Consider the following 14886-nt stretch of genomic DNA (forward strand, 5'->3'; position numbering starts at 1 on the left):
ATGCTCCAGGATTCTCACTTTGAGTTGTCTTTTTGTTTTGCCTATGTATATTTTGTTACATGGGCAGATTAGTTGTAACAAAATATACATAGGCAAAACAAAAAGACAACTCAAAGTGAGAATCCTGGAGCATATCGGCAGTATCAGAAACGCCAAACAGGACAAACTCAAGTTTAAAACATTAACCCCAATAGCCAACCACTTCCTACTATTCCACAACAGCGACCCCAAACTGCTAAGAGCCTTCGGCATGAAACATATTCAAATGAACATACGGGGGGGAGACATTGACAAACTCCTTCTCCAACAGGAAACCAAGATGATATTCTTAGAGAATAGTCTGCAGCCCATAGGACTCAACGAAACCAACAGCTTTTCACCTTATTTGTGAGATTTAAGAAATCCACAGACAATCGATATTTCAATCTACATGATACCACCAGATACTCATTCATTGCCTTAGAACTAATCATGCTCACTAATGGAAAACAACTAAGGTCACGGTTTCAGTAAACCTTTAATATTCAATATTCAATATTCTATTTCCTATCCCTGAACCAATTATGCTCACAATTTTAACACAATTAGACTCACTCTCTATGTTCACCGTCCCAGCACAGCATTATTTCAGCAAGTCCCGCTATGACCCCCTTTTCATCACCACCGTGTCACAACCAATAAAGTTTATAATCACTCCCCCCTCTAAATATCACCCATTCAGTTATGATCTAACTGATCCATCTAGACTTGTACCCCCTTATCTAAACCCAATCACCATTTGGGCACTAACATATATGTAACAAATATCTTATTCTTTCCACCACCTCTTCCCGTCGTTGATCACATTTTCTCAACACTTACCGTTAGTTTGCAGTGACATCTTCACCACCTGTGTGTCTCCCTCACGACCCCATCCTGAAAAAGAAAAAAACAACAAAAACCAAAATAAAAAACAAAAACAAAAATAAAGACAAATAAAAACATCAACCAAAACATTAAAACAATTATTAATGTACAATACCAATATTCATACTTATAAATGACACAGTAACAAATACGCATGGAGTGTCAATACAAATGTATATATCGATTGAATGTGGAAACATGTCAAAATCACGCTATCTTGCAACAACTTCGAGTCACATTTGTATTCATGGGCAAAATATGCAGAGCAAAGAATATTACACCATGATGAACCCTAATATCAGCGCAAGAATCAGCGCATAAAAAACATACTAGAAAATGACAGGACATACCTTCAACTTCAGCACGGCATGAAGAACACCGGTATAATTAACAATGAATGACGCCAGAATGTCAGATGACCACAACAAAACACCTGATTGGTCTAAACATCCGATATATACCCACCAATGATGTTACTCGGGTTCAGCCTTGAAAAAGCCATATGTGAAACGCGCGTTGGCCGTTTTGCACGTGCTATAACCAATGTGTGTTAATATTATGTGTTAATTAACGATTTGTGTAGTCTCATGGAGCTGATATTGCAAACTAGCACAACCATTGTGCTGTATTAATATACCGGTTAGTGGAGGTCCGCTCAGCCCCAGTCAGGAAAGCTCTAACCAGCATAACCTTTATGCACAATAATATACTGCTCAGCGGGAGCTATAGCGGTTACTGGATTTTGATTTGCACCTAAAACTTGCTAAATATCTCTTGATAAAATGCAAATATATCGCACAGCAGAGCTCTACAATTGTCTGCTCTAGATACGTATCATACAAGCTATCATTAGCATTACCATCGGCTAAACGACTGGCGTAGCCTCACGAACTGTAATCAATCACTGTACAGTATTAATATATCGCTCAGCGGAGATCCGCCTAGCTTTATTTAAGAAAGTCACAACCAGCATAACTTTCATGTGAATTAATACACCGCTCAGCGGGAGTACCAATGGTCACTATATCTAGATATGTACCTGTATCCGTTATAAATCATTAACACAGTGCAATTATCTATTAAAATCAACACAATTAATGTGCATTACTGTTATACCGCTCAGTCCCTTGTACAGTGATATATCGCAGCTACAATATACCGCTCAGCGGCTGCCTGCACAACCCTATACAGGGGAACTATAATTAGCCAAATTACTGTGCATAGCGATATACGTAAAATCACCTATACAGTGTTGGGGTTGTATTTTGAACAATACACCGCTCAGCGGCTGCCTGCATAACCCTATATAGGGGAACTATAACCAGCAAAACTATTGTGCACAGCGTTATACGTAAAAACACCTATACAGTGCAAACATTTTATTTAGCGGGGTCTTAGAATTGTCTACCCTAGATACGCACTGCACTAGCTATAATTAGCATCACTACCCCATATAAGCAACTACATTGCTCAACGGGATTAATTAGTGATACACCTTACGATCTGTCGCATAAAATACAACCAGCATAATACTGTTCCGAAGATTATACCGCTCAGCGAATATTCGCACAACCCTATACAGGGGAGCCACTATCAGTATAATCACTGTGCATAGCGATATATCGCTCCAACGGAGCCCCAATAATTAAATCTAAGATATGTACCTGCACTAGTGGTAGAATTACCCATACAGCGCAGACATACTACTTGCGGGGTCTAATAATTGCCTACCCTAGACACGTACTGTACAAGTTATAATTAGCATCACTACCCCACATAGCAACCATATTGCTTAGTGGGATCCAATAATTACATATCTTGCGATCTTACAATATATCGCCTATGCTGATGATTCCTGATAAGTGTACCAATATATCGTTTATGTTGATAATTTCTGACACACAAATAAAGTGCATGCTGAAGCCAGAAGCGTACTGTACTACACACTGTGCCCATTTACCTGCTATTAACAGGGAATGAGATCTAAAAGTGAGCAGACCATTTGGTATAGCAAGCAGAGATAATATTTAAATCTCCCCGTCTTTATCCAGCCGATTGGGACACATGCTCTGCCAAACAGAGCACTGGATGAATGGATACTGAGTAACGGATATAGGAATTGCACAATATAAGTCTGCCTCCGCAACCAAAATCTGTAATTTAACAGAAGAATTTCTCCTGAGACCTCTTTACATGTACCCTTAACAAACGAATGAGTGCAATGCAAACAAGTTTATAAATAAAACTCGCAAGGTACATACTTGTAACCAACAGTGTGACATTCACACACAAACTACAACAATTGTATATCAACTAATTGCATTAATTATTGCGTTATCTATTAAAACTATGTGTTCCCCCATCATAACAGAGCGTTGTATGCACACTACCTTTATCTTTTGAAACAATGCCCAATAATAAAACACTTTGAGGACATAAGATCTAGAATCAAATAGAGGTGCCAGATCGTACATACGATCAGGTTACCCATTCCACCTTCTCTATAAAAACACCCCATTGGAGCACACACCAAAACAGCTCCGGCCCCAGGAAAGGACGAATTGCTTAATAAATAGAGGGACCTGGCTGTACACACCGCCAGATCACCCACGCAACTTTGAATAGAGGGATCTGATTACCAATATCATCAGATCACCCATGCAATCCTCCCTGTAATTATTTGTGTACAGCATACAATTGACACACCACAATAATTGTGTCCGCTTACACAGGTGTTTCTATAGTGCAACAGAGTGTTACGCATACATCTACCCTCTGCACCAGTGCACAACAACTCTGAGGATACACGATCCAGTATAAATTGGAATCCAATAGAGGTGTCTGGCCGCACTCATGACCAGATTACCCATCCAATCCTTTACTTGAGAACACACTTGAACCATATCAATTGGAACACAATAGAGGCTCTGAGCATATACATATGACCAGATCACCCATCCAATTGCCCCTGAAAAGTATTTGAACGCAATATTAATAGCAAAAACCAATACAATTCACGAATTGTTGTAGTAATAAGGGTTAATCTTACATTATTAACACATCAACATCATATACACACATAGCACGTGCATTTCTAATAATTGTTCAATGTTTTTGTCAGTCATGTATGTAGCTTATATTTCACTCTAATGGCCTTTATTTTATTGAACTCATTAAAAGTTAATTTTTAATTTGAATTAAATTCATTCTTCTCTTCAGTGCGCCAGCCAAAAAGACAATCCTTTTCTGTTTCTTTCCCTAGACATAACAGTGTCCTAGTTATAACCTAAGCGGGGATGAATTGGGTAATTCAGTACTTGAAACGGATCTAGGAGTCCAAATAGACAACAAACTAGGGTGTAGTGCTCAATGTAATATAGCAACTAAAAAGGCCAATAAAACTCTAGCCTGTTTTAAAAGGGGCATGGAAACTAGGGATTCAAAAGTAATTATGTAATTCTGGACTCCACACTATAAAAAGGACATCATAGAATTAGAAAAAATCCAAAGAAGAGCAACTAAGCTTATTAGGGGAATGGAGACTTTAAGCTACGAGGAGAGATTAAGTAAGCTGGGACTATTTACACTAGAGAAGAGACGTTTAAGGGGGGACATGCTCAACATGTACAAATATATCAGGGGCCAATATAAGGAACTGTCAAGCACCCTTTTTTCTTCTAGACAGGAATCTAGTACAAGAGGGCACGAGTTTAGATTAGAAGAAAAAAGATTTTGTTCATCTAGAACAGGGGTGTCAAACTCAAATTCATCGGGGGCCGCATCAGCAGTTTGGTCACCCTCAAAGGGCCGGTTGTATCTGTAGGACTATGTGTCCACTCTTTATTATCATAAATTATTGTCACTGCATTCAATTATTGTATACTCAGCAGTAGCATTTCCCTCCTGCTATTGCTGTGAACTGCAGTGCATTAGGGCACACGCTGCCTGCACAGGGGGGGCAGCACTCAGTCTTAGGGCATATGTCCTGCTTATCATGGGACACAGCAATAAATGATGGGCTGCAATGTGCCAGTGCACACACACACACAGGCAGAGAGTTTGCCACTTACCCGCTCTGATGCGTCCACTCCAGTCTGAGCTGCTCCACCACCAAGGACACAGCTGCGCTCTCACTGCTGCATTACAGTATACAGTAAGCAGCACTACAAAACGGTCCCTGCGCGGAAGCGCTCGGTTCCCACCCTTCCCTGAATGAAGCTGTTTCCCTTCTTTCCCTACTGTTCAAATGCACCCGGTGCAGAATACTGTATACAATCGCCTGCTGTGTATACTGTATTCAGATACTGCAGGCTGCCGCTATGGGTATTGTCCGTAAATACTAGGATCGAACTACTGATACTGAGATAGTGAAGCCGTGCCTCTACCCGCTAGGCCACTATTGCCTGTGATTTTACTGCTGGCAGATGGTTAGCATGGCTTCTGCACCAATCACATACAGTTCATGACCATACAGTACGTCACTGCGGCTGCGAATAAAATACTAAAACTCTGCCCGTAAAGTAAGGACAAAATCCGTAGTGTAAAGTATGATACTGTAGGTCCTCAAATAATGTTTTAAGTAGTCATCTAGCAATAGCAAAGGTTAGCATGGCTTCTGTACCAATTACATAAATGACCGTACGTAGCTTCTTCTGCGAATAAATACAAACACTCTGTCCATAAAGTAAGGACAAGATCCGTAGTGAAAAGTGGCTGTTTAGCAAAGATTAGCGAATTTAATCCCGAAACACGGTCCTCAAAGCAAGGAATTTCACCTGAAAAGCTAAATCTATTTTGCGAAAAAAACCGTTCTCTGTAGCGCAGTATGTATGGGTATTAGCTATCGTGTACATGGAGGCCTGCCATTGTGAATTTTTGTTTGCGGAAAAGTCCGAAAGAATTTGATAAGCACCAACTACTGTAACTACAGTACCTGTATTGGTTTAAAAAAAAAAAAAGTATGTTTAAAAAATGAAAATATATTGTAACCAACTGAGGATCGAACTACTGATACTGACATAGTGCAGCTGTGCCTCTACCCGTTAGGCCACCTGTGATTATAGTACAAGCAGATGGTTAGCATGGCTCCTGCACCAATCACATACAGTTCATGACCATACAGTACGTCACTGCGGCTGCGAATAAAATAAAATAACTCTGTCCGTAAAGTAAGGACAAAATCCGTAGTGTAAAGTATGATACTGTAGGTCCTCAAATAATGTTTTAAGTAGTCATCCAGCAATAGCAAAGGTTAGCATGGCTTCTGTACCAATTACATAAATGACCGTACGTAGCTGCTTCTGCGAATAAATACAAACACTCTGTCCGTAAAGTAAGGACAAAATCCGTAGTGAAAAGTCGTGGCGGCCACTGTTTTGTAGAAGAGATTTTTACACATGCGCTGTACTGTTTGGGAAAAGTGACATCTGGTGGTCAATGAGTGTAAGTGCAGGTTACATTTACAAGATTACATTACGTTATAACGCGATCTATAACGGGACTATAGCGCAAGGAGCAGGCGCGATCCATGCGCAATTTGCATGGCGCACTTTATGCGCAACGCAGCCACGATGTACTTGGGCATAACTGTATCTGTTAATACTAAATCCAATAATGCCCCATTACGAGTTGGTGCTTCAACCGATTGTGTGATAAACTGATCATTGAGTATGTTTAGGAACCCACTGCTTTTTGCTGACATACTGGTCTCATTAGTCTGGCAATGGCCCTATACCAGCTCCACAGATAGGCCTCATTGCAGATACACATCATTTAGTGTGTATCTGCATTTCTGTTGACTGTTCATGAACTAATGCTGTGTACACACAGTGAGATTCCCTTGTTATTCAAGTTCTATGCATATTTGCTAACTCTGTACTATTTACATACAATTCATGCTATCTACATTCGATTTGCACTATATACGTAGTCAGTGCAGCCATGTCTATCTGGACTTCGATTTGTGCTGCCACGGGAGCGTGTATCGGGATCGCAAGGTAAAAAACCTGTGCAGTCTGCATGCGATCCCGATGCGATTTTGACTATTTAGTCAAAATCTTATGCTGATTGTACCCGTGTGTACATACCATAAGACCCTTGGTTGCATTGTATTTATTTATCTTATCCGAACAAGCAAATTATTACATAACGTGGGACAGACCCTCTAATTGGAGAAACTGTCTTGCTGTCCCTCCCACGGGTGGCAATGTCCCACGATTGGAGGGGGGCAGTTGGGGGGAACCAGAGATCACTACTGCTCTGCAGCCGGTAATCGCTGAAGAGACAAGGTGCATCTTATTGCAGGGAGGGATACGCGGCGTGATACCAAAGTCTCAAAAATGGGGGTTGTGGCTGTAGCAGCGGTGTAGCTAGCTGCCATGGTGCCCGGAGCAAGGGCATATTGCGTGCACCCCCCCCCCCCCCGGTAATGAATTGGGGGCATGGCTAGCATGTGTTGGCATGTTACATTTGAAAAGAAAAAAACTTTAAAAAAAAAGATACTATATATAAGACACTGTGACGGAATCTGCTGCGCTATATAAGATGCTGTAATGGAATCTGCTGCGCTATAAGACACTGTAACGGAATCTGCTGCGCTATATAAGACACTGTAATGGAATCCGCTGCGCTATATAAGACACTGTAACGGAATCTGCTGCGCTATATAAGACACTTAATGGAATCCGTTGCGCTATATAAGACGCTGTAACGGAATCTGCTGCGCTATAAGACACTGTAACGGAATCTGCTGCGCTATATAAGACACTGTAACGGAATCTGCTGCGCTATATAAGACACTGTAACGGAATCTGCTGCGCTATCTAAGACACTGTAACAGAATCTGCTGCGCTATATAAGATTCTGACAGCTGTAAATAAATATATATACAGATAAAGAATAAAGATATATACAGCACACAGCAGGGCCGGGGCGACAGCAGAAGCCAAAGATTTTCCCCTGAATATATATTATATATAAAAGCACACAGACTGGTTCTCCACAAACCCAAAAATATATTCATCTGGGTGCCCTCATGGAAATGATACAGGTACAGACCCCAAAGATACTGGCAATATAAGCGACAGATAGATAAAAATAAGAGCCCAGACACAGGTTGCTTAGTTCCTGATGAAAATGGTATGTTTGCAACTGAAACGTTGAACTAAGCGACCCGTGTCTGGGCTCTTTTTTCTAACGGTGGATTGTCGCTTATATTTCCAGTGTATATATATATATATATATCTCAGAATGGAGGAATGACAGAGGTAAGTAAGGCCAGGAATTGACTTAGGTAGGGTGGGAAGGCCATGATGGGGGTATTGGGAGAACAGACACAGATATATAATATATTTATGAGAATATATAACTTCTTTTTTCATACCTAATAGAAGCCATCCATAGGCAGCAGCGCTGCAGAGGAGGGAGGATCAGTCACTCCAGCAGTCCTGGAGAGAACATTATGCTTGGGGGTGCAGTCAGTGGTTGTAGCATGTGAAGAGAGTTCAGTGCACTGCTACTCCGTGTGAAGTCTGACTCTTCCCCAAATCCCTGTGTGTGGTGGCGCTCCAGGGGGGGGGGTGGATGCCTGTCGTTAACTTCTCGGTGTGCGGTGGCTGTGCGAGGCAGGGGGTGAGGGGGGAGAGGCCACCGCGTGCGGAGCGGGTGCTGTTGGTGTCGGGCGCAGCTGAGGCTGAGCTGCCCAAACAGCGTGCGGTGGCTGTATGTGGCCAAGGGCATGTCCCCCATGCGGGTGGGCGCTGTTGGTACTGGGCGCAGCTGCCTGCTTCTAAGTCTATGGCTGAGCTACGCTACGCTGCGCTGCCCGGAAGCCGGACCGAGCAGCAGCAGCAATTTAGAAAAGACAGAGGATTGTCAGCCCGCCACCCGGCCTCACCGTCCGTGACGCTTGGCGGCAGGGACCGGGCGAGCAGGGCAGGACGGAGAAAGCCGCCGGCGCACGCTGCCCTACCCGGCATACTTGAACTTGTGCAGGTAATTATCATTTGTGGAGGGCGGGCGGGCCGGCAGCGCCAATCGGCGCCCGGAGCATGAGCTCCGGTGGCTCCGCCCTCCCTACGCCTCTGGGCTGTAGGCTTTTCCACCTTAGCCCAGGACCTCGCCTACCTGACACATATCTCCACCTGCTTTTTGGGTCGGCCTGCCATCAGCATGTTTTTTGGTAGGCAAAAGTTTTGTGGTATGAAAAATACTGCTTTTGATGTTAGATTACAGAAGTCTACATTAAGATTTCTTTGTAATTGTGGAACCATTCATTTAACACTGATTTAACATTTTTTTCCCTTAGTTTACACTGTTGTTTCATATATGAAGCATGAGTTTAATCGGAGAGATTTCTTCATGACTTTACAGAACCACCCCATCGCTCTCAGTTTATATCGACAGGTGAGATTACATTTTATACATTTGTTTAACTTAATGTGTCCTATGCATGATTTTATTTATTTATTTAAAATAAGGAATATGCTGCTTAAGCTACTATATAGCTATTAATACTATTACCAAATGTAGATGGGAAATGACCAAATCGCTGCTTATGGCCCAGTCTGATCTTACTTCAAACTATAAAGCAACACGCACAAATACCCAATCATATGAGACTAGAAAAATTAATAGACAGAATTCTAGATAAAAATCTTAATCCCTAAAGGTGTCATTGTTGGGTCACAAAGTATTTATTCAGATACGATACTGGTAGCACTCATGCTGCCTCGTTTAGTATATTTGAACCAGATGGACTGGATACAATGCTTGTTACATACAGAATCCAGAGCCAAACACTTTTTCATCATCTGGATACCTTATTTAGTCACCCTGTCTACTACGGTCAAGAATAATGAATGGAATAGTATACAATTTGTCAGCACCGGGGTTTCTTGTGTTCACGGCTGTGACCGTGGTGGACCAGTGGAGGGCGCTGGAAAGCAGAAAGCAGGAGGCTTGATGTATGACATGCACAGGTAACCAGGGCACAGCGAACCAGAGGGTTGGCGGAAACCAGAAGCAGGGGCGCGGAGTCTAACTTGCCAGTGGTATTCACCAGGGAGCCCCGCAAGGAACTATGGATCTAGCTGCATCTGACAAGCAGGTCGCGGCCTCCTGCCCTGGTCCTCTGGACGCAGGCTGGGACTGAGGACACTGGAGACTTGAGGTTATGTCTTGAGACGGCCTGGAGCCGGGGATGACAGTGAACAGCCTGAGAGCTGCGAGATGGTCTGGGAGCCGGGGATGACAGTGGGCAGCCTGGGAGCTGCGGGCGGCCTGGGAGTCGGGCATGACAGTGAGCAGCCTGGGAGCTGTGGGAGTTGACAACCTGGAAGTCGTTAGGCGATGGCCTGGGAGCCGGAGGTGTAGATGTTGGTATCCAGAGGGAATTTTGGTAAAGTCTCTGGGAGCACGTCAGTGCAGAGTCGACCAGGGATGTCGGCAGTATGGATGGGATGCGACAAATACTGTGGCACAGCAACTGATGGTCGTCGGAGAGGACACAGGTGGTATTGGTCACTAGGAGACGGCAGTAGCTGAGAGTCGACCTGGATGTTGACAGTGCCTGTCGACAGATCAGGACTGAGATTGAGAAAGTCACTGATGGCAATGTGGCCTGGGAGCCACTAGAGTCTCGCCTGGAAGCTAGCGAGGGATTGTTAGCCAGTGCCAGCGGTGTCCATTGCTGGGGATAACTTGCTCACTCGAGTGGAATTAGCAGGAGTCTCTGGAAGATGTACAGATCCAGGTAAGTAGCAGCAGCAGCATGGCAAGTGGAGATGGTATCGCTGGTAAGACTGGATAGCCAGGAGCCTTGGGAACTTCTCTGACACAGGAGTTTACTCAGGGAACAGATAAGAGCAATTGCCCAACGCCTGAACTATATCCCCCTTGCCTGCTCATGATTGGCTGCAAGCCGCAGCATCAATAAGAACCAGGAAGTGTCAGTGTACACCTTGATTCTGCTACAGGTGTACAGGTCACAGTTCAGGCCAGCGGGCAGTGTGATTGGCCTACACAGTCAGCTGACCACAGGTGTCATGGCGGCGCCCATACTGCATGGGCCCAGTGTGAAACTGGCAAAGGGCATCGCCAACTGCCCACGGGAGCACAAGGGACATTACACCACGATCCACCACCTGAGGCGGCACAAGCATTGGACCTGCAGCGCAGGGCGGACCAGCGTGAAGGTTGGAGGCCGTGGTAGCCAACGGGGCTGCGCACCGCACTTTGTGACACAATTAACTTCCTTGTACAATATGAAGCTACATAGCAGAGGATCACTCCCATTTTAGACCAAGTTTGGTGTCACAACCAAGTCTTAATACTAATATTTATATATTTCATGTACACCATGTGGGAATTTTGTTTTCTCCGAGAATAATGATAACTTGAGATGTTATAATCCTGTGCATAGACCTTTTATTTGCCACTTGTTATATTGTTACTGTTGTGTTCTCAAGTTGTTAATTATTTTGTACTGATTGATACGCTTGTTCCTTATACCTCTGTGTTATTTCTCAATAAAAATATTCTGACAAAAGAAAACATTAGCCAGTTAAATATAAAACTTAATAACACAATAGAAACTAAACACAGTACAGTTAAAGGAGAGCAGGGTAAGAGTGAAAGATGGCATACTCTGTTAACAACCATTCTTAGAAGCAAGTAAGATCCAGGTCAGGGAATTGTAATCTATGGTAACCGTATAAAGGTAATTCTAAATCTATTCCCTGACATTTTAATATGTATAGACACTGGGGGTTTATTTGTCAGGAAAAAGAGACTGACAAAAAAAGAAAGAAAAAACGCTTTTTGGGCGCACTCTTTTGTAAATGATTAAATTAGATAATTAATACATAACTTTTATTTTAGACTTAATTTAAAATAAGGTGGCACAAAGAATTAATTTAAATTATAGATATTAAAATGTAGTGTGATCCTTGTACTGGTTTAGTTCAAGGAATATTCGCAGATTGGTCACACCTTTAATATGTCATTTAAGCACTGTTTTTATCAGAGGTACAATTACCAGTGATAGTAGGCAGTGAAAATGATTCAGTTCCCCTCAAATACACAACAATTAATGCTTAATAGCGTCAAGTAATATACCTTGCAAACCAGAGTGATATTGAGCGCTGATTAAATTTATTCTGTACTGCAGCTGCACCAAAAAGGGGGATTACCTAAATCCCTTTGATAAGATCAAATAGACAAGAAAAAAAGGAAATATGGAGCAGCGCTGTACTGAATAATAGAAAATTATTTTATTTTAAAATATAAAATATAACAATAATGTGGCCAACATTAGACAAACAGGACTCACAACATATAAATAGTTAGTCCATTCCCATCCCTTAGGACTGGTTAGTAGTTAATAGCATGCATGAAAGGTAGTTAGTGGCAATTGTAGCAGAGATACTGAAGTACCAGTCCCAACACTTGCTGTGCACATACAAGGTTTTAAGGCTTTATACTTATGATTTTCAGGCTTGTGAGCAGTGATGGGGTATAGCAGGCTGTAGATACCGCGATGTTCTCCGACCGATGTTTCTCTCGATTAGACGGTCATATCTGAGAATTGATCGTTGGTGCTGTCTAGTGGTAGCCACATAAGTCCCCCTTCGTTCCTCTACGCGTTTCTCCGCCTCACGATGCTTGTCAGCGGCTTCCTCAGGAGTGGTTTAAACCCAGTTGATCACTTCCGCCTTTTATTGTGGTTTTGGGCCGACTGCGCATGCTCCCGCTATGCGCGTCAAGCCTCTTTCTCATACCGTCTCTTACGCCGGGGATATTTCCGGCTCAGCGTAGCTGGTCTCGACGGCGCTAGCGTGTCAAGCCTCGCTTTGAGCTGCTTAACGCGTCACGCCTCGGACATAGCGAATGGACATCATTAGAGTCTAGTTGTCTAGGCAGCTTGGATGTTAATAACGCTGATTCTGACAGGTCTCATTCTCTATATGACGGAGGGAAATAAACAGAGTTCATTGTGCTTATTTGTACGGGTTTACCAATGATGGTCGGCTTCCAATGGGGATTTTAACATACAACATTTAACATGTAACATATAACATAGAATATATACACATTTAAAATAGTAATTCGTATTTTTGCATATAATAGAGCGAGATATGTTTTCATATATATAAACATTCTTTATCCATGGGTTGTTTAACCATATATAACACTGAATATGTATATTCTTCTCATTTAAAACAAAGAAAAAAAAATATAAATATATATAAAATAATAATAAATGAAAAAGGAATAAATTGTAATAAAGTCAAAAAAAAAAAAAAACATATAAATATACATAAAATATATATATAAAAAGGAGAAATTTCATTTTTCAGGTTGGAGAGAAATTTTCAGTATAGTTCATAGTTGCTATATTGCACAAAAATTCATATTTATCATATACTTAAAGGGACCAAAAGGTATATAGTTAGCCCTGCGGGGTGATGTCATTTATAACAGTACTATCAATACAATCCAAGGGATAATTCTTATAAATGTACATAAACAGGGACCTCTTTTTCATTTTATCCTTTCCAAGAAGAAAGGGGGGAACAGAAATATGCCCATATCAATTTGATGCATTAACAAATAAAAAACCTACTAACCACCCTCCCCCACCTATCCCCCTTCCCTCTGGCAAACAATAGCCCCCACCCCCCTCCCCCAAAACCCAATGACAAGAAGGACAGCAGAGTATGTAGCAGACAACTGGCAACGATACTTTAAGTAATGTAATTGACACCTAAATGTTGTTCAGTTCGATAGTGTCGTTTAATCCCTTAGGCACCATTGTCCCCAGGCGGAAGATCCAATAGGCCTCTCTGCCACAGAGTCTATTGAACCTATCACCGCCCCTACTGGTGCTCAAAACCTGTTCAATGGCTTTTACTTCTACGTTCTTCAATGAAGCACCTTGGCAGCTAAATACATGTTTCGAGAGGGGATGGTTCATTTTTCCTCCTAAGATATTCCGTCTATGTTCTAAAAATATGGTGTGTAGACAACGAGTGGTGCGACCCACATATTGTAGGCCGCAACCGCATTCGATGATGTAAATGACGAACGCGGTTTTACAATTTAGGAAACTTTTTACATGAAATGTTTCACCTGTTGAAAAGGACTTAAAGTCCAAGATTTTTCTTTGTTTTAAGTTTGCGCATGTCAAACACTTATAATTTCCACATTTATGAAAACCTAGTGGTTTTTCTGGCAACCAATTTGTGGGATTCACATTTTTAGGGGGTTCTTGTTGTTTATTTTCAAAGTGACTATGCACTAATTGGTTTTTTAAATTATTTCCTTTCCTAAATATGATTCCCCCATTAGGTTCTACTATGTCTTGTAGAAATGCATCCTGTAGCAACAAAGTGGTGTTTCTTTTAATTATATTTTTGATCTCGTTGGAACACTCGTTGAATTGTGTGACAAATTGGGTGGTCCTGTCTTTAAGGCCTAAAGTTTTAATATTATTTTTTTTATTATAATTTGATTTTTTGTCTTTACTCGATTTTGTGGAGTCCAATAAATTCGCTCTCTCCATCTGTTCCACTTCTTTCACTGCCTTTTGGATTATTTTGGAAGGATATTTTTGATCTTTAAATGAGGAGATAATACCTTCGGCTTGTTTCTGATAGGACTCAGTTGTTGAGCAATTCCTCTTTATACAAATTAATTGCCCTTTTGGAATGTTGTCCTTCCAAACTTTATTATGGGCACTCTCATAGTCTAAATATCTATTTTGGTCTACTGGTTTTTGGTATGTCTCTGTCTCAAGTTTTCCATTTTTTACAGATAGTGCCACATCCAAAAAATTAAGTTGTGAAAAACTGTGAGTGCTAAATAGATATTTAGACTATGAGAGTGCCCATAATAAAGTTTGGAAGGATAACATTCCAAAAGGGCAATTAATTTGTATAAAGAGGAATTGCTCAACAACTGAGTCCTATCAGAAACAAGCCG

The 14886-nt window shown here is 41.8% G+C and overlaps 1 protein-coding gene across 4 annotated transcripts in view; it reads left to right on the plus strand.

Annotated features, from left to right (window-relative positions):
• The window catches only part of VPS16 (VPS16 core subunit of CORVET and HOPS complexes), an 827293-nt gene that overhangs the window by 511258 nt on the left and 301149 nt on the right, over positions 1–14886 (plus strand). For all 4 annotated transcript variants that reach the window (XM_083153510.1, XM_083153511.1, XM_083153509.1 and 1 more), the window contains exon 18: positions 9212–9309. In XM_083153510.1, the coding sequence (XP_083009636.1) occupies positions 9212–9309 (98 nt within the window). The remainder of the gene's footprint in view (positions 1–9211; positions 9310–14886) is intronic.

Source organism: Crinia signifera, chromosome 7, assembly GCF_055691185.1.
Source record: "Crinia signifera chromosome 7, ASM5569118v1, whole genome shotgun sequence".
In the NCBI taxonomy this organism is placed as follows: Eukaryota; Metazoa; Chordata; class Amphibia; order Anura; family Myobatrachidae; genus Crinia; species Crinia signifera.